This window comes from Tamandua tetradactyla, chromosome 2, assembly GCF_023851605.1.
Source record: "Tamandua tetradactyla isolate mTamTet1 chromosome 2, mTamTet1.pri, whole genome shotgun sequence".
Taxonomy (NCBI): domain Eukaryota; kingdom Metazoa; phylum Chordata; class Mammalia; order Pilosa; family Myrmecophagidae; genus Tamandua; species Tamandua tetradactyla.
In genome coordinates this window covers 56,159,069-56,178,086 of record NC_135328.1, presented here as the reverse complement: position 1 = coordinate 56,178,086, position 19,018 = coordinate 56,159,069, and the positions used below count along the sequence as shown (strand labels likewise).

General features: G+C 35.1%; 1 protein-coding gene across 4 annotated transcripts in view; it reads left to right on the top strand.

Moving 5' to 3' along the window:
* Positions 1-19,018, top strand: part of TSC1 (TSC complex subunit 1) — a 90,417-nt gene that overhangs the window by 27,425 nt on the left and 43,974 nt on the right. For 3 of the 4 annotated variants that reach the window (XM_077147357.1, XM_077147359.1, XM_077147366.1), the window contains 6 exons: positions 7,806-7,992; positions 9,157-9,260; positions 10,214-10,366; positions 12,332-12,476; positions 13,856-14,010; positions 15,022-15,095. In XM_077147357.1, coding sequence (XP_077003472.1) covers positions 7,887-7,992; positions 9,157-9,260; positions 10,214-10,366; positions 12,332-12,476; positions 13,856-14,010; positions 15,022-15,095 — 737 coding nt within the window. In that variant the 5' untranslated portion in view covers positions 7,806-7,886. Of the gene's footprint in view, positions 1-7,805; positions 7,993-9,156; positions 9,261-10,213; positions 10,367-12,331; positions 12,477-13,855; positions 14,011-15,021; positions 15,096-19,018 lie in introns of those variants that run through there. The other variant, XM_077147371.1, reaches the window with a different exon arrangement.

Sequence of the window (19,018 nt, the reverse complement as noted above, 5' to 3'; positions counted from 1 at the left end):
TGTTGGTCGTAGAATTACCATTTGGACTCAACAATCTCACTTCTTGGTATATACCCAAAAAAATTGGAAGCAGGGATTCAACATGTATTTGTTACACCAGTGTTCATAGCTGCATTATTCACTGTAGTCAAAAGGTGAAAGTAACCCAAGTGCCCATCCGCAGTTAAATGGATAAACAAAATGTGGTATATACACACAGTGAAGTATTATTTAGCCATGAAAGGAGTTAAGTTCTGATACATGCTACAGCATGGATGAATCTTGGAAACATGGTGAGTGAATTAAGCCAAATTCAGAAAGACAAATGTGGCCTCGCTTATATGAAATACCTAAGGTAAGTAAAGGAGACAGATAGTAGATTAAAAGTTACTAGGGGCTGTGGGGTCAGTGCAGTGGGGGTTATTGCTTAGTGAGTGAGTTTCTTTTTGAGGTGATGAAAAAGTTTGGGTAATGGATGTTGGAGTAGCATGATGTTCTGAGTGTAATTAACGCTACTGAATTGTACATTTGAAAATGGCTAAATGGACATTTCGAATTGTATACATGTTTCTACAATAGAAATATATTTTTAAAAAAGATCCTTTATCTTCAGTTACTAAAAATTGTTCACAATCTATAGCAGTCATTTTGACAAACTCTTTACTTAAAATTTAGCCTCTGTAGACTCAAAATTATAAGAAATTATCTTCTTTCAGGATTTTCATAAAGTCTGCTTTAAAATTTGACGAGTACAAAATATGTTTTAATGCTTCATTTTTCTTTTTTTAATTAAAAAAATGTTTATTAATTAAAAAAAATTACAAGAAACAAACATTCCCAATACATATACTCAGCAATTCACAATATCATCATATAGTTGCATATTTATTATCATGATCATTTCCCAGAACATTAGCATCAATTCAGAAAAAGAAATAAAAAGACAACAGAATCATTTTTCTTTTAACATTATTTTCTGTGTAGTCTTTACTTTGGCTTGAGGATGATATATCATGAATGTTGTTGGTTATAGTTTTAGAATTTTTTTGCCTCATAAAATTGAAGTGGCAGGTTGGCATTTTTTGTTTAAATTCATCCTCACACGATATGAAGTATTCCCAGGTACCGCTTTTTCTTGACTTCAAATTAAGAGTACAACTTCAATTAAGTTCTTAAAGGTTGCTTTTGTTTATAATAAATGCAAAAAAACCAGTTCTGTAAAAGTTAGAATTAGGATATAATCTCATTTCTGTTATTTTGCCATGAGTTATTTAAAGTTGTATGAACATTTGGTTCAAAGAGCATACACTGTAATTTGTATTTATCTAGCTAATTTCTCTTAGTATTCATATTATTAGGTAATATATCTAATTTTTGAAAGTTCTTAAATGTCTTTGAACAATTAGTCATCATTAATTGAAGATTTTCACTTTTATAATAAAACATATACATTTCTACTTAGTTGACAGAATTTGAACTTATAAAATACAAAAGGACGTTTTCACTTGGATGTTACATCTAGAATGTTTTACCTTTGTAAAACACTTGTATTAAGTTAATAGTATTTCTAAATGCATGCCCTTTCACATTACTGATGTCATATAGATTAGATATAATGATAACTACATCACCATATAGTTATTGATTACACACCCAAGTTCAAGTGTTCCAGAAATGTCACTGAAGTAGAGAGTTGAGTATTCAACTTTTTAACCTTCTAAAGACTAAGGCCCAAAGCCCAGTACTAGATTTCAGCCAGTAACAGAGGCCAAAACTGAACTTCGCTAAATACCTACTTTCTACGCTTGTTGAAATTAGTTATGGTATTGTTTTATCAGCTCTGATAATCAGTCATAGAATTTTAACTTTGTTGTAGGAGCTTTGTGAATTAGAAAGTATCTTTTATTCATAAGATCCATACTACTTTAGATTGAGTGCTCAGGAGAAGCTTCCCAGAGATTGCAATGTTTTGCACAGGTTGAGCAAGAACCAGTTTTCACGTTTTTAAGTAAAGTGAGACTGGAGTGGAGAAAGAGGCAGAGTGGTATGAGATTGGAGGTTGGGGAGTGAATAAATGGCCAGATCATGTGGGGTTGTATAGACCATTCTCATCATATTGACTCTTAATTGCTCCGTGAGAAGCCACTGGATAATTTTTTTTTTGCCTGGTTATTTATTTATTTAAGAAGTTGTAGAAAATGCAGAAAATAGTTTCCATATACCTGCCCTATTTTTTTTTTAAAGTTTTGTCAATGTACTTTTTTATAAATTTTTACATTTAAAAAAATATATAACAACAAACACAAACATTCTTAACTTATGATCATCCTATTCTACATATATAATCAGTAATTCACAAAATCATCACATAGTTGCATATTCATCATCATGATCATTTCTTAGAACATTTGCATCAATTCAGAAAAGAAATAAAAAGGCAACAGAAAAAAATTCATACATACCATACCCCTTAACCCTCTCTTTCATTGATCACTAACATTTCAATCTAAATTTATTTTAACATTTGTTCCTCCTATTATTTATTTTTATTCCATATGTTTTACTCATCTGTTGTTAAGGTAGATAAAAGGAGCATCAAACACGAGGTTTTCATAATCACATGATCACATTGTGAAAGCTACATCATTATACAATCATCTTCAAGAAACATGGCTACTAGAAGACAACTCTACATTTTCAGGCAGTTCTCTCCAGCCTCTCCATTACATCTTGACTAACAAGGTGATATCTATTTAATGCATAAGAATAACCTCCAGGATAACCTCTCATCTCTGTTTGGAATCTCTCAGCCATTGACACTTTATTTTGTCTCATTTCACTCTTCCCCCTTTTGGTCGAGAAGGTTTTCTCAATCCCTTGATGCTGAGTCTCAGCTCATTCTAGAATTTCTGTCCCAGATTGCCAGGAAGGTCCACAATCCTGGGAGTCATGTCCCACGTCGACAGGGGAAGGGCAGTGAGTTTGCTTGTTGTGTTGGCTGGAGAGTGAGGCCACATCTGAGCAACAAAAGAGGTTCTCTGGGGGTGACTCTTAGGCCTAATTTTAAGTAGGCTTGACCTATCCTTTGTGGGCTGAAGTTTCATATGAACAAACCCCAAGATTGGGGGCTCAGCCTATTGCTTTGGTTGTCCCCACTGCTTGTGAGAATATCAAGAATTCAACTTGGGGAAGTTGAATTTTCCCCCTTTCTCACCATTCCCCGAAGGGAACTTTGCAAATACTTTTTTAATTCACTGTTCAGAGCACTCTGGGATTTATTGGGGCATTACTCTGGGCAAACCAACAAAATCTCATATCCTACTCAAGGTTCCATGTACTGATGGTGTTCAATTAAGCTGTCTACGTAAGTTATATTAGGAAATGCACTAGTCAAAATGTAAATTTTGTACCAAATAAACATTTTTTGCTTTAGTCTCACACATAAGTTAAAATTTTAAAATATCAATTGCCATCTGTTTTCAACACCCTGCAGTAATGACATTTGTTCTTCCTCATGAAAAACATTTTTAAAATTTGTACATTTAGTCACTACCATTATTTGCTCTAGGCATTCCTAGATTATACCATCTCAGTCTTTATCATCTATCTTTCTTTCTGATTTCATTTGTGCCCCCAGCCCTCCTCCCTCTATCATTCTCACATTCAGCTTCATTCAGTGTTTTAACATAATTGTATTACAGTTAGGTAGTATTGTGCTATCCATTTCTGAGTTTTTACAATCAGTCCTGTTGCACAATCTGTATCCCTTCAGCTCCAATTACCGAGTATCTTAACCTATTTCTATCACCAGTGGTCTCTGTTACCAATGAAATTCTCCAAATTTATTCACTAGTATTAGCTCATATTGACATGAGAGACCATACAGTATTTGATCTTTTGTTTCTGGCTAATCTCACTCAGCATAATGTCCTTAAGGTCCATCCATGTTGTTATGTGTTTCATGACTTTATTCTGTCATACAACTGCATAATATTCCATCGTATGTATATACCACAGCTTGCTTAGCCACTTGTCTGTTGATGGACATTTGGGCTGTTGATGAACATTTGGGCTGTTTCCATCTCTTGGCAATTGTAAATAATGCTGCTATAAACATTGGTGTGCAAATGTCCATTTGTGTCCTTGCCCTCCTGTCCTCTGAGTAGATACCTAGCAATGGTAATCCTGGATCATATGGCAATTCTATACTTAGCTTCCTGAGGAACTGCCATGCTGTCTTCCACAGCAGTTGTACCATTTGACATTCCCACCAGCAGTGGATAAGTATGCCTCTTTCTCCACATCATCTCCAGCACTGTCATTTTCTGTTTTATTGATAATGGCCATTCTGGTGGGTGTGAAATGAAATCTCATTGTGGTTTTGATTTGCATTTCCCTAATATCCAGGGAAGTTGAGCATCTTTTCATGTGCCTTTTGGCCATTTGTATTTACTCTTCTGAGAAGTGCCACTGGATGATTTTAAATGGGGGGAATGAAAAATTTTGATTTCCATGTTTAAAAGTCTCTTATGGTGGTTTGGTGGCAAATTAATTGAAGGGGAGCAGGAGTGCAAGCAAGCAAATAGTAAGGGAGAGATGGGGTCTTGGACTAGGATGATAGCAAAGAAAACAGTGAAATAAATATGTTTATTGTTGGGTTAGATATGAGGTGGGAGTGAGAGAAAAATCTAGGATGTCACCTTGGTAGTTTGCTTTAGCTAGGAGGCTGATAGTAGTGCCTTTTTATCTGGGATCTGTAAGACTGGCAGAGAGACAGGTTTTGAGTTGGGGAGTGGGTGTTGAAAAAGAATTTAAATCATAGCTCCCTAATATGATTGGTGTTTTCTATAACACTGTACTGTGGCATGTAACCACTAAGGTAATATTAAACTGAGTGGAATGTTGCTTTGGCATATAAGTTACATAAATGTAAGAACGGTCTTTGAGCTTCTCTTATATTCTATTTTCTGTACTTGGTTTCTTCCAAAATGGTGGTGTCTAACTAGAAAGATTTTTATGTCTTAAATGGCACTGACCTTTATGTTGCTTTTCCCAGCCAGTGTTCTGTAGTCTTCAAAGTGTGTTTAACATGTCTCCATCTTACATACCACCACTTAGTCCATGTCAAACTGGTCACTTCCCTCCTTTGTGTGCCTGCTAGGCCATGGCCATTTTTTCTCCTAGATCACATATAATTCCTTATTGCATTTGCTGCTTAGCACCCTGCATTTAGTAGACCCTCAGGAAACATTTGAGTGAATTTTAACAAGAAAGGTATTATACTCAAGGGACTGATTTCCAAAAGCTTATGATTTTACTCTCATTGAGGGTTTTTTAGTATATCAAAAACACTTGAACTTGGGTCACTTATACAAAGAAGCTCACATAAAGCACAAGATTTGTATTTTTTCTTGGGATTAAATATATGGTTAAAAAAGAATTTTAGAACCAAAAAGAAAAGCTTGTTGCCAAAAATAGTCTCATACTACCTTGCCTTCTTTAAAGAATTTAGAAAGAGTAGCCTTAGAAACGAAACTTTTACACCTAAATTTGCAAACTGAAAAATAAGCTGGGTAGCCCAAGCTAGTTGGCCCTGACTATCACCAGGTTGACTGCATAGATGCCACCTTTGTTTAGAGTTTAGTTCATGTCACTCTATGCTGGGATTGCCTGCATTTAGAAGACTAGATCTGACAATATAGACTACCGAATACACAAAAGACAAACTCAGAGTCTCACTACACTGAGACTAAGTAACAATTTTTTTGAAACAAAACTAAACTTATGGACAAAATACTTTTTTAAGTTCCTGAACTGCATCCTTTACCCACTAATTGAGAATTATTTGTCAATTATCTGAAGTGGAAATGAATGAGGGGAGTACCTAGATAAATGTGCTATTAAAGATTCATTTTGAAAGTGACTTTACTAGTATTCTTTATGATACATAGGTATTATTCAGTGAATGTTTATATATTTGTTCCAGGTACTGTGTTAAGTGCTTAAAATACACGATCTCATTTAATCTTCCTAATGAACAATAAACCCTGACAGGTTGGCATTACCTTCATTTAAAAGTTTAATTTACCTCACAATAAAGTAAAATTTGTTTTTATTTTCATTTTTAATTTTTTACAGCAGAATCTTATCAAGTATAGTTTCAGATCTCTGAGATCTTTGAAATAAACTTCCTTTGTAATTTACTTATAAGATTTATGTTTATAGCTTTTGAGGCAGAAACTTCCTATACCATGATTTGATATCAATAATTCATTTAGACATTTTAATAGATTTCTCCAGCTAATCAATTTCGGATTCACCAAGAGCTAAATCACTGAATGTTACCAAGTTATAATTAAACAAGATTATAGTAAGTTCATAATCTAAGTTTCTGGGGTCATTTGACGGCCTTGCAGGAGTATTTTAGGTGGATTTTTCTTTAGAATAGTGTTTCTTAAACAGGGTTTGTGTGTCACCTCTCTAAGAATCACCTGGGGTGCTTGGTAAAATATAGATTCCTGGCCCAAAATTCAGTTCTGGGGTGGGTCCAGGAAACTGTGCTTCTAACAAGTATCTCAGGTGGTTTTGAAACATGCTAAAGCTTAAGAACTGCTAATTTAGCCTAGTGAAAGAAAAGTAACGGAAATATATTTTAATGTGGTTCGGAATCTCATATGTAAATATTGGCGTGGGAGTTGGACCACCTAAGTTCTTTTCTACCATGTGTATTGAGACAGCCTTTTTTTAGAGTACAAAAATTTACTTACCTTCATTTGTATGATGAAGATAATACCTGCTTATTTGATTCTCACAGAGTTGCCCTGGGATCAAAACCACAAGGTAGTTTAATGTCACATTCAAGGACATGGAGCTTTGGTGTCAGGCAGATCTGGGTTCAAATTTCAACCCCCTTCCACCACCCTGTTTTGCCTCTTGCTAACTTTGTGACTCTGGGCAAATAGCTTGATCTCTTTTTCCTCCCTGTAAAATGGGGACAAATTATCAGTTACGTGTATGAGGATTACATGCAGTGATATTTATAAAAGGTGCTCAGTATCTGTCTAATAAAAGCAGCTGTTATTACTTGGGGTTTTTTTTATTTTTAAACTTCAGAAATCAAAATGGGGAAGAATACTTATAAATGTGTATAGTGACACTTGGGGACTGAGCTGCTTTTGTATATATAGAGAAGGCAACTATTTCACTTCCATAAAGCAATGAGTTTTTGAAAAGTACAGGTTTGTCCTGATGGTCCATGTTCATGTGCTTTTTCCTTGTAACCAACGACATTTGGGTGTAGAGTGATGTCTAGGATGGGGAGTGTGTTCTAAAACTAGAGAAATGATTCCTGGTTCAACAAGGTATTGGACTTATGGACTTGTGAGCTAACCACCTATACTAACTTTCAGATGTTGATGGAATTGTCAAGAAGGAAATAGTTTGCTTTCGTTCTTTTTCTGAAAACAGTTCATCTACTTCTCAGATCAATGATTTGAAACATAAACATAGTCTTACCCAAAACCCAAGGTAGAATCAGAAGTAAGAATAAAATTTAAGTTTGGTTATTAAGTTGTTTTGATGATCATTTCTAACTAGTATCAGTTTTTTTAGTTTTTCTCTGATTGTTTTATTATGTAGTACATCCTTCTCCATAAATTTGTCATTGATAGAATTATTCACACATCTTAGCTTCTTTCATCAACAAATCTCTGATCAAACTTTTTACTGTATTTAACACATTTTCTGGTTTGTCTTGCAAGTAGTTCTTTGTGGGGGAAAAACATTTTATCATATTGTTAGTCTTCCTTTTTTTTTTTTTCTCCCAGTCTGGTAGTGGTACCAATGAAGAAGCTGTGGAGTCTTTAACACATGTACTGGAACTGGCATAAGCACATTCATGCAAGATAATGGCCCAACAAGCAAATATTGGGGAGCTCCTCTCCATGCTGGATTCCTCCATACTGGGTGTGCCAGATGATATAACAGCTGTCATTAAGGAGAACCTCAATTTAGGTGAGCAAAATAATACCATTTCTGACTTTTCTGCTAATTGGAAGAGATTGACCTAGAGGTAAATAGAGCCCTGCTGATAAATTTTAGTTTTCATCTTCTATAGAGTCTTTAAAACCACCAAAAAAAGAGCATACATTGATGGAGTCAATATATATGTGTAGGTTTTAAATTTTAATCATGGAAATAATCAAATATATACACACACAGAAGTTAAAAATCATATATCAAATGTAATGAACCCAGCTTCAAAGTTTCTGTCATTCTTGTTCTCTTTATCCTTTCTGACTTGTATGCACATTGAGTATTTCAAAGTAATTCCCAGATATATCATGTTATCTGTAAAAAATACATATTGTTTTAAACATGAAAATGCTTAGCCCCTCTTTACTCAGAGAAATAAAAATTTAAATAGTACCTTTTTTTTTGCTTATCAGATTGGCAAAAATCACACATTGATGGTAGAAACGGTTACTGTTAGCATAAGTGTAAATTGGTGTTCAGCCATTTTGGAGTATCTGTCATCAATTTAAAGTCATGTACCATTTGGTTCACTTACAAAAATCTGTATTTCATTATAGCCTTGGATGAAATATAGTGAAAAATTGGAAAAACCCAAATGTTTTCAGTAGGCAAATTATTAAAATATGTGTAGCCATATAGTAGTGAACTAGGAGGTCAGGCATATGTACTGACCTGGGAAAGTGTCTGCAACACATAGTGAAGTGAAAACGCATACATACAACTAAACTATATATATGGACACGAGGGGTTTAGGTGCAGAAAGCCTGAAAAGGTTTGGAAGAAAATATAGCCAAATGTAAGGGTCTTTATCTGAAGAGCGGGTTGGGAGACAGGTACTTTCACTTTTATATTATATATTTACCGATAGTCTGAGTTTGTAACACTAGACATAGATTCGTTTTTGTAATAAAAAAAAGCAATAAAAAAATTTAAGGTAGCATTTCATATGCTTTTATGGATATTTAGGCAAATAAGCTTAGAATTGCTCACCTAGATAAATTTAAGGAGAAAGAAGTACAATATTAAGTATATCTGGGTAGCATAAAAAGAAACATTTTGTGGTTTTTGTGTCAGAAACTGTTTGAGGAAAATTTAGAACGATAGAGGAAATCAATATTATAAACCGCCCTTCTCTTTATTTAGACCGAGGTCCTATGCTTGTAAACACCTTGGTGGATCATTACCTGGAAACCAATTCTCAGCCAGTTTTGCACATCCTGACTTCATTGCAAGAGCCACATGATAAGGTAACTGCTGAAATGTAATAGTAGAGTAGTGTAGCAGTTTCTGTCTAAATCCACTGCACAGTTTGGCCAGAGTTTATTCCTTCAACTTCTGTATTCCATCCGTGACATTGTTACCAAATTACAACTACATATAAAAATAATTTGTAGGACGTATGTTTCCTGAAAAAGTTTACAAAATAAAACTTCAGAGACTTCTCAAGGTCTTGTTTTTAAAGAAATCCTATAATCTAATATGATAATTTACAGTGACAATTTGACCTATAAGGTACCATCTTTAAAACCATTCTTTGAAAAGAATTTTTAGACATTTTTCAAGACGGGGACATTTGTAAATGTAGATAAATAATGGTACCTGTCAGTCCTGTTTCCCAGCACAAACTATTTGGAAGGCTCCTTTGTTTTTTGTTTTTGATTAACAGCTAAGAAAGTTTTGTAAATTGCAGACTTAAGTCAAGTTCATACGTGAGTGCAGTTTCACTAGGATTTGAAGAACTTGCCATTGTATACCTTTTACAATTACTCTTGTATTTTTTTACTTTGAGCTAAATTTTAGCTTCTTCAACAACATGGTTTATATTTGGTGCCAAACTTAGTAATTTGGGCTACTGAAAGTAGTTGCTTCCTGCAGGATCCCCTCACAGCTTCAGCAAGCTTCAGGTCCCAAACCTGTGGTTATTGTAAGAAGTGTCTTATTTGCGTTTCAGAAAGACTCCCCCCCTCTTGCAGACTTGTATTATGGGAGTCCTTTTTTTAGGATTGCAAACTGGCTGCCAATTCTCAGGCCAAATGCAGGCATGTTTTGTTTGCTAACACGGTTTAAAAAAATCTTGAATTTAACCTCTTTACCCTTGCTTTAAATCAAAGGGAAGACTTGAGGAACTGGATTACTAACTCTATTTGTGTTAACTTCATGCATTCAAATAAAGCTTTCCCTTGTTCTCTTAAATCTTCAGCACCTCTTGGATAAAATTAATGAATATGTGGGCAAAGCCGCCACTCGTTTACGCATCCTCTCGTTATTGGGGCATGTGATAAGACTGCAACCATCTTGGAAGCATAAGCTCTCTCAAGCACCTCTTTTGCCTTCTTTACTAAAATGTCTCAAGGTAGGATGCCTGTGAAGATTTAAATGAACCTGTTTTTATGAATATAGCTTCTAAAATTTGGAGAAACTTAAAACAAGCAAACTAGATTTAAAATTTTGAAGTTTAAAGACATCTCAGCATTTGGTTTTTCTCAACTGTAATGTAGTCCAGAGTTGGTACTTAGTAAAATCTCAAATCCATCACTTTGTTTAATGTCTTTTGTCTGATTAAATATGGTACAATTTCTGTCATATTGGTTCAAAATTACATTATTTCAAATATTTTATTTCATCATTGGCTAGTCTTTCCTCAGTTAAAAATATGCTGATTTTTCTTTTAGGAATGCTTGTTTCTAAATTCTCCTTTAGCTAATAGGAATGTTAGATTAATAGAAAAATGGCTTAAAGTCTCTTTTAACCGTTTAGGAGCATCATGTTCTGGTTGTAGCTATAATTTAGGGTTTGTTGATATAAGGTCTAATGAGTTACATTCTATTTTTTGCCCTAAATTTAGTGTATTTTTCTATACAGGAAGTTATAACCTAAATAGAACTTTATGGTCTTAGATTTGACACTGGCTTACAGAAAACTCAGGTCTATTTGTTTTAGTTCCTGGACTTGTTTCCTATCTATAAAAATAAGAAAATGTGGTTAATATTAACTGCCTGTACCTCAAAGAGACATGAAAATATCCAATAGTGTTTATTCCAGGATGGCAGTACCTTTGAATTCATCTGATACAGCATCATGCAAATTGATTTTTTTCTCTGTCAATGAGAGTAAACATGTTTTATTGTCCCCAGAGCTTGATCCCAAGGAGTCACATTGACAGAGCCATCGTAAAAATGTGCATTTAATGTTGAGAGAAAATAGGAACAATTTTATTTTTAAAAATTATTATTGAGATTATTATCCAGGTTTGAGGCAGAACATTTAGTTCAGATCACTTATCTTTTCTAAACAGGTAATCCTTGAAAATCAGAAATGGAATATTACTCATGTTTTCAGTTAGAATTTTATTATAAATGAAATTGGGGGTCCTTTTTTGCTCAAACTTTACTTGGTAATATATTCTTGGATCTTCTTACCAGATATTTCTACTATAACAAAAGGCTTAATGCTTGTTATGAAAACTAAATCTATTTAAAACTTTATTTCCATACTTGTAGATTTCTTTTATAATAGAATTAATGGATGTCTTATCCTGCATCAGTAGCCTTTTGATTAATACCTTGTTTCTTAAATCTGAATTTCAGTTACTTGGCAAAAGCCTATGATTTAATTATGGGTCAGATGAACTGTTGCAGCTAGTCTGAATTGATTCATTATCTGTTGGGTATTAAGTATCTTCAGTTAGCCTAAAGTTATTTGACTTGATATTTAAACTGTAGGCATGGTTGTAGTCACTATGTCTTCTCTTATTTGCTGCTGATCTTTAAGTACTGCCGTGAAGATGAGACCTGTTAGTTTTAAATTAATTTCTTCTCAAAGTATATATTTGTTGTTGAAGCCCTTTTAAAAAATAGTGATTTATTTATCAATGTGTAGTGATTTTTTTTTTAACTGCAGTAACAAAAAGTAAATATGTGAGGATTTGGTTGAATGAAGGAAAACAGTAGCATTCCGCAGTTCTGGTAAAAAAGCAGTTTCTCATGCTTTCATCCAAGTGCTATAATTAGGACAGCCTTAAGGCTTTAGGACAATGAGCATCACCAAGTCAGATTTAAAATTTCCTGGATGAGTTTGTATAGGTATGTGGTAAATGCTCCCCATAGACTCGCTAAAGTAGAACTAGTTCTCAGTAGTTTTCCTTTTGAGTCTATTTCAGTACTGTCCCTCCACATTCTTTAGGGATAGGGAAATGGGTGTATGAGTGAAATTATAATTCACGATTTCCTTGTGTGGAGTATCTACATGTGCTATATAGTGCTGATCCTAAAGCTGTGTGTGACAGGTTTTTCATCTTGTTTGACATTTTCTTCTGCAGACTGACACCGATGTAGTAGTCCTCACAACAGGAGTTTTAGTGTTAATAACCATGCTACCAATGATTCCACAGTCAGGGAAACAGCACCTTCATGACTTCTTCGATATTTTTGGCCGTCTTTCATCGTGGTGCCTGAAGAAACCAGGTAAAGATCTCTCCATATACCTATCAGACCCTAACAGGCAAATTTTTTCATTATTGATTACTAGGCCAGAGCTGTAAGGAAAGGACATACAGAATTTTATAGCTGAGATGGGAGGGTTTCACCACATATAAGGAAATATCTTAGGAGTTTGCTCTGTAGGCTCGTATAAGATGTATGACTATTGAGATACCTTCTTTATTCTGTTGATTTCAAAGGATTAAGTGTCAGGGAGAAATAGGATAGTAGGATGTAAAACATCCTGACTTTCAGTAAGCTGAAAAACAACTTCAATCTAGATTGTAGCTATCTACAACTAAGCTTGCTGAACATTTATGTTTTATTCTGCTGGTCTGTTGTAACAGAATACAAACTTCTGGTGCAAGAGCCTGTTCATTGTATATGTAGAAGGAGGAGAGAAAATACAGCATGTCCTAAATTACCATTCTAGTTTCAAATACAGTGGGATTGTTTTCCATATCAGCAGGTGGCACAGCTCTATCAAAGTGATTCAGAAGCTGTAAGCACGTGAAATTTAGAATCTTTTGTTAATCCCAGTATGAAAAATTTGTATTGAAAGGTTGACATATTTAAGACCTGTGAAACAGAATACTGTGGCTTCCAGTACAGGATTAAATGTACAAGGCCCGTATGATGCCAGCTTGCTTAGCAGGATCCTCTTTGGGAGAAAAGAATGGTTTGTTATTATAGAGGAGCTTTTATGTATATTATAGACATGAGAATTTCATTGACTCTCAGTAAAGCTAGATTCAATTTTCGGTTTCTCCTACTAAGTAAATATACCTCTATAAAGTTAATTTCCAGATAATTTTTTACTCTGTAGCTATAACACTGCACAGCTAAGGCTATGTATTGATTTTAAAGGTTCTCACAAATTCGTTTCTCAAATATTTGAATGTCTATTATATGCTAAGCACAGTGAAAAGTACTAAAGAGACAGAGGTGAGTAAAACAATCCCTGTCCTCAAGAAATTTGTGCTTAGTTGGGCAGTGGAGAAGTAAAAGTATAACTTTAGAAAGGACGACTATCATTATAAAGATAGTTTAGTATTTTGGGACTGTTTGGGGTTCTTTTTGGGGAATAGCTGGCGAAGAAGACAGATTAGATCAGTCTTTATAGGTCACATTGAGTAATTTAATTTTAACCAAAGACCATAGAGAGCCTTTGATGGATTTTAAATAGCAATGTCTGGTGTGTTCAGAATTGCATTTTAGAAAAGCCCTCTGACTTAGCTATCTTTAGAGTAAGGTGGGAGTATATGTAAATAAAAGATCATGCTGGCAGCTGTGCGTTCATGTCTGTTTTGTACACATCAATCTTGTGTCCAACTAAATCTCCTCTAAATGGTTTCCTTTTTTAGGCCATGTGACAGAAATCTATCTTGTCCATCTCCATGCCAGCGTTTATGCTCTCTTTCATCGCCTTTATGGAATGTACCCTTGCAACTTCGTCTCCTTTCTGCGTTCTCACTATAGTATGAAGGAAAACTTGGAGACTTTTGAAGAAGTGGTCAAGGTAAATTAAAATTGCTTCTTTATTTGGTAGTTAGCATAATGTTTAGACAGGCTGCATTGAATTAAGTCATAGACAGGGAAATTTTGAAAAGAAATTCAGACTCTTTTTGGTAATAGCTTAATTGAAATATAATTCACATACAATACAATTCACTCATTTAAAGTGTACAATTAATGATTTTGGTATAGTCAAAGAGTGGTACTGAAACCAATCCAAAAAGAAACCGTGTACCCTTTAGAAGCACTCCCTATTTCTCTTCAAGCATCCCCTCTCACTCACCCAGCCCTAGGCAACCATTTACTTTATTTCTATATGGATTTTCCTATTCTGAACATTTCTAGAACATGGATTTACAAATGGTATCATACAATATGTAATTTTTTATGACTGACCTCTTTCACTTAACATGTTTTTGAGGTTCATCCATATTTTAGCATGTATCAGTACTTCATTCCTTTTTTTAAAAATTTTTATTAATAAGATCACTCAACATATAACATGAACATTCTTAACATATGAACATTCCATACTTGGTGTGCAATCAGTGGCTAACAATATCATCGTGTAGTTGACTTCATTCCTTTTTTTATTTTTATTTCTTTGCTGAAATCAAAGTTACAGATATAACTTCAAATAATTATCTCAAGGACAAAAAATCAGTTCTTTTTCATTTATGAACTTATTCGAGCCTTAGAACAATCCTTTGAGGTGGTTAAAAAATTCAGTACTATTTCTTGAGAATGAAAACCCAGTGAAGGATAAGATTAATTTAGATTAATTTTGTCTCCAAGGTTTTTTCTAGCTCTAAATTTCTTAAAATTTATGACACATGCTACATATGAAAACTCCATTAATCAAAACAATGGTGTGAAATTTTGTTGTTTTCTTTTTGTCTTATCTGTGCTGGTTTTTATGAGACTTCATTCCTTTTTATTTTCGAATAATATTATATTGAATGAATATATCACAGAAATTCAGCTGTTTGTAATTTGCCAACTCAAACTCTTCTAGCCAATGATGGAACATGTGCGAATTCATCCGGAATTAGTGACTGGATCCAAGGACCATGAACTGGACCCTCGGAGGTACAGAAAATAAGCTATTTAGTGACACAGAATTTTAAAGAATCTTGTGAAAGATTGAAAATATGACCTAGGAGATGTCCCTGTTGAGGTATTATTTGGGAATCCAGATGATTCATATTAGTAAACATATTCCTGACAGATGGAGAATTAATAACTAGAAGTTGTAGTGCAAGTGCTTACCACCAACTTGGTGGTACCCAGTACCATGCAAGGCAGGAGATGAAGTGCATGGCTAAAAACAAGGTATTATGGAAAGTCTGTATATTGAGTGGTTGGACTCTCTCTGGATCCCTTTTTCCATTCTTCAAAACCAGGTCACTGCCATTCTCAATGGGGTCCCCTGCCAAATTCCCAGGTTTATCCTCTGGAGAAACTGAGTCTGAGAGGTTCCTGATGTGAGGATAACAGGCATGGTGGAGGGTGGAGCTGAAATTGAGACTGAAAAGGAGGGAATTAAATTATAAATAGCTCAGCTTCCTCTTCTTACTTTTCTTTGACTAGCAACCAGGCTAACGCTCTCCAGGCAGGCGATCGAAACGTGACTCACATATATTGACATTATGGTATCTCCCACCGAAAAAGCTGGCTTACTGCCTGATTCTCTTATAATGAGTCTCACCTCTCCGCAAGCCCTGCCTACACCATACAGGCGGCTCATTCAGTTTAGAGCAACTTATGATGAAATATATGTAGAAAAGTTTATTATATATATTTTTTGTTATGTAAATTTTAATAACACATGAATACCTGTGTAGCCACCAACCAGCTTAGAAAATGGGCTATCACTGGTAACTTAGAGCTCTTTGTGAAAGCTTGTCTGGTTGTAACCATCTTGTTCCCTGTCTCACCTCGGAGACAACTATTCTTGCTTTACTATGAATCATTCTATTGATTTTTTTATAGCTTCATCATATATGTGGTTTTATTTTGAAAAGCTGATTAGGAAGGAAAGCCTGGTTAAGGAAAGGGCAGTATTGTTACTGTTAGATGAGGAAAAGCAGAGTGTCTGAGACTTGGTCTAGCTTCACCTTCCTTCAGAGTTTATAAAATCCCCTCTGATAAAGTCAGTGGGCAAGGTTATGAGTGAGTCTTGGGAAACCTAAGCCATAACCTAGTTAGAATATCTGGCAAGGCCTAGAGTTAGGGTCAAATACTGGATATGCTGCCAAAATATGGTCAGAGGAGGAGTCTTCTCTGTGTTTTCTGCTTCTAAACTCACCATGGCATACTTCCACCTCTTAGGAATAGGTCAGAGTTGCATACTTATGTAGGATGGAGTGAATATTCTCAGCTGATCCAGAGAAAGAAAAGAGACTAGGAATTTCATTCTAGCACATATTGAAGACAAGCTAAGTACAGACAAGTTATCTAGGCAAGGGTCACCTGGATGTTCTGTCCCCTGGTTAAAAAGATAGTATGGTGGCTGCAAGAATCTTGGTGATGGCCTGTTTGTCTCTAGATGTGTCTGTTCTCACCTTAACTGCTTGTCGTCTATTCCAGGACACAGCTGTCATCTATTTTTCCCAGGGCTTCTCTGCCTGTCTCCTGTGTTAGGATCACCCATTTCCTATACCTTATATCGTCTTTCTTGGTTTACTCTTGTCTTGATGGGATACATAGTCTAGTAGCATTTATATATGGTTTATTATAAGAAATTAACTCATGTGACTGTGGGAGCTGGCAAGTCTGAACTTCAGAGGGTAGGCTGTGGGCTAGAAACTCTGTTAAGGTGATGTCAAAGTCCTTAATCCAGATCACCCAGGAGAAGCTGGTTAGCTGGGAATTCCAGCAAAAGTCAATGTTGAAATGGAGGCAGAATTCTTCTGACCTCTGAAACCCTCATTTCTGGCTTTTGAGACTTCCAGTTGATTGTATGAGATTACCACATTGCTGAGGGCAGTCTCCTTTGTTGATTGTAGATGCAGTCAACTGATTGTAGATATAAATCCCATCTACCAAATACCTTCACATAACAGGCTGCCTAGTACTCAGCCATACACCTGGGCAACATAACCCAGCCAAGTTGACATATGAAATTGACCATCACAAGCATCCCTGGCTTTTTTTTTTTTTTACTGTCATCTCTTTTCTTTTTTTTAATCCACATACCATAAAAATCCATTCAAAAGGTCCAGTCAGTGACTCTCAGTATAATCACAGAGTTGTACATTCATCACCACAATCAATTTTAGAACATTTTCAGTGCTCCACAAAGAAAGCCCCATACACCTTATACAACCCCCATTATTGACACTTAGTCTTGGTGTGGTAACTTTGTTATAATTGATGAGAGAATTTTGAAATATTACTGTTAATTGAAGTTCATAGTTTGCATTAGGTGTATTTTTTCCCAAATATCACCTTATTATTATCACCTCGTAATAGTGACTTACATTTGTTGTAATTCACAAAAGAACAATCTTATGTTTGTACTATTAACCACATTCATCATCCACAACAGGATGCACTATGTTATGCAGTCCCTTGTTTTATCCTCTAGCTTTCCTTCTAGTGACATACATGACCCTAAAGAATGCCTTTCAACCACAATCACATGCACAATACATTGCTGCTAATTGCATTCATGATAGTGTCCTACCATCCCCTTTATTTATTTCAAAACATTTGCAATCCACCTTATTAAAAAATTTGTCCAAATTAAACATTAGTTCCCCATTTTTTACTCTCATTCTATCTCCTGGTAACCTATATCCTAAATATTAACTCATGAGTTTGCTCATTGTAATTACTTCATATTAGTGAGGTCATACAATATCTGACCTTTTGTGTCTGGCTTATTTCATTCAACATAATGTCCTCAAGGTTCAACCTTGTTGTTGCAGGCATCAGACTTCATTTCTTATAGCTGAATAATATTCCATCATATGTACATACCACATTTTGTTTATCCATGCATCAGTTGATGGACACATGAGTTGTTTCCATCTTTTGGCAATTGTGAATAATACCACTGTGAACATTAGTGTGTGAATGTCTGTTATATCCCTGCTTTCAGTTCTGAGTATGTACCTTGTAGTGGGATTGCCGAATCATATGGCAATTCTATTTTAGCTTCCTGAGGAACTGCAAAACTGTTCTTCAGTAATTATTCTATTCTACGCTCCCATTAGCTGTGAATAAGTGTTCCTATTCCTTGTAGTTTTCTGTTTTTTTAGTAGTGGCCATTCTAGTAGGTGTGAAATATCTCATTGAGGTTTTGGTTTGCATTTCCCTAATAGCTAGTGATGTCGAGCATCTTTTCATGCATTTTATAGCTATTTGTATTCTCTCTTTGGAAAAATGTCTATATAAGTCTTTTGCCAATTTTTAAATTGGGTTATTTGTCTTTTTATTATCGAGTTGTAGAATTTCTTTATATCAGATATTGGTTTCCAAATATTTTCTCCCATTGAGTAGGTTGCCTTTTTACCTTCTTGACAAAGTCCTTTTTTAAAAAAAAATTCTTATTAGAACCCAATCAAATATGATTTTTTTTTTTTCGTATGGGCAGGCACCGGAAATCGAACCTGGGTCCCAGCATGTCAGGTGAGAACTCTGCCTGCTGAGCCACCGTGGCCTGCCCTTGACAAAGTCCTTTGAAGCATAAAAGTATTCAGTTTTGAGGAGTCATATTATCTTCCATTTCATTGCTTGTGCTTTGGGTGTAAGGTCTAAGAAACCACCACCTGCCACAAGATCTTGAAGATGCTTTCCTACATATTCTTCCTGGCTCTTGTATTTAGGTCTTTGATCCATTTTGAATTAATTTTTATATGAAGTTTGAGATAGGAGTCCTCTTTTATTCTTTTGGTTATGAATATCCAGTTTTCCCAGCACCATTTGTTGAAGAGACTGTTCTGTCCCAGTTGAGTAGACTTGGCAGCCTTGTCAAAAATCAATTGACCATAGATGTGAGAACTTTC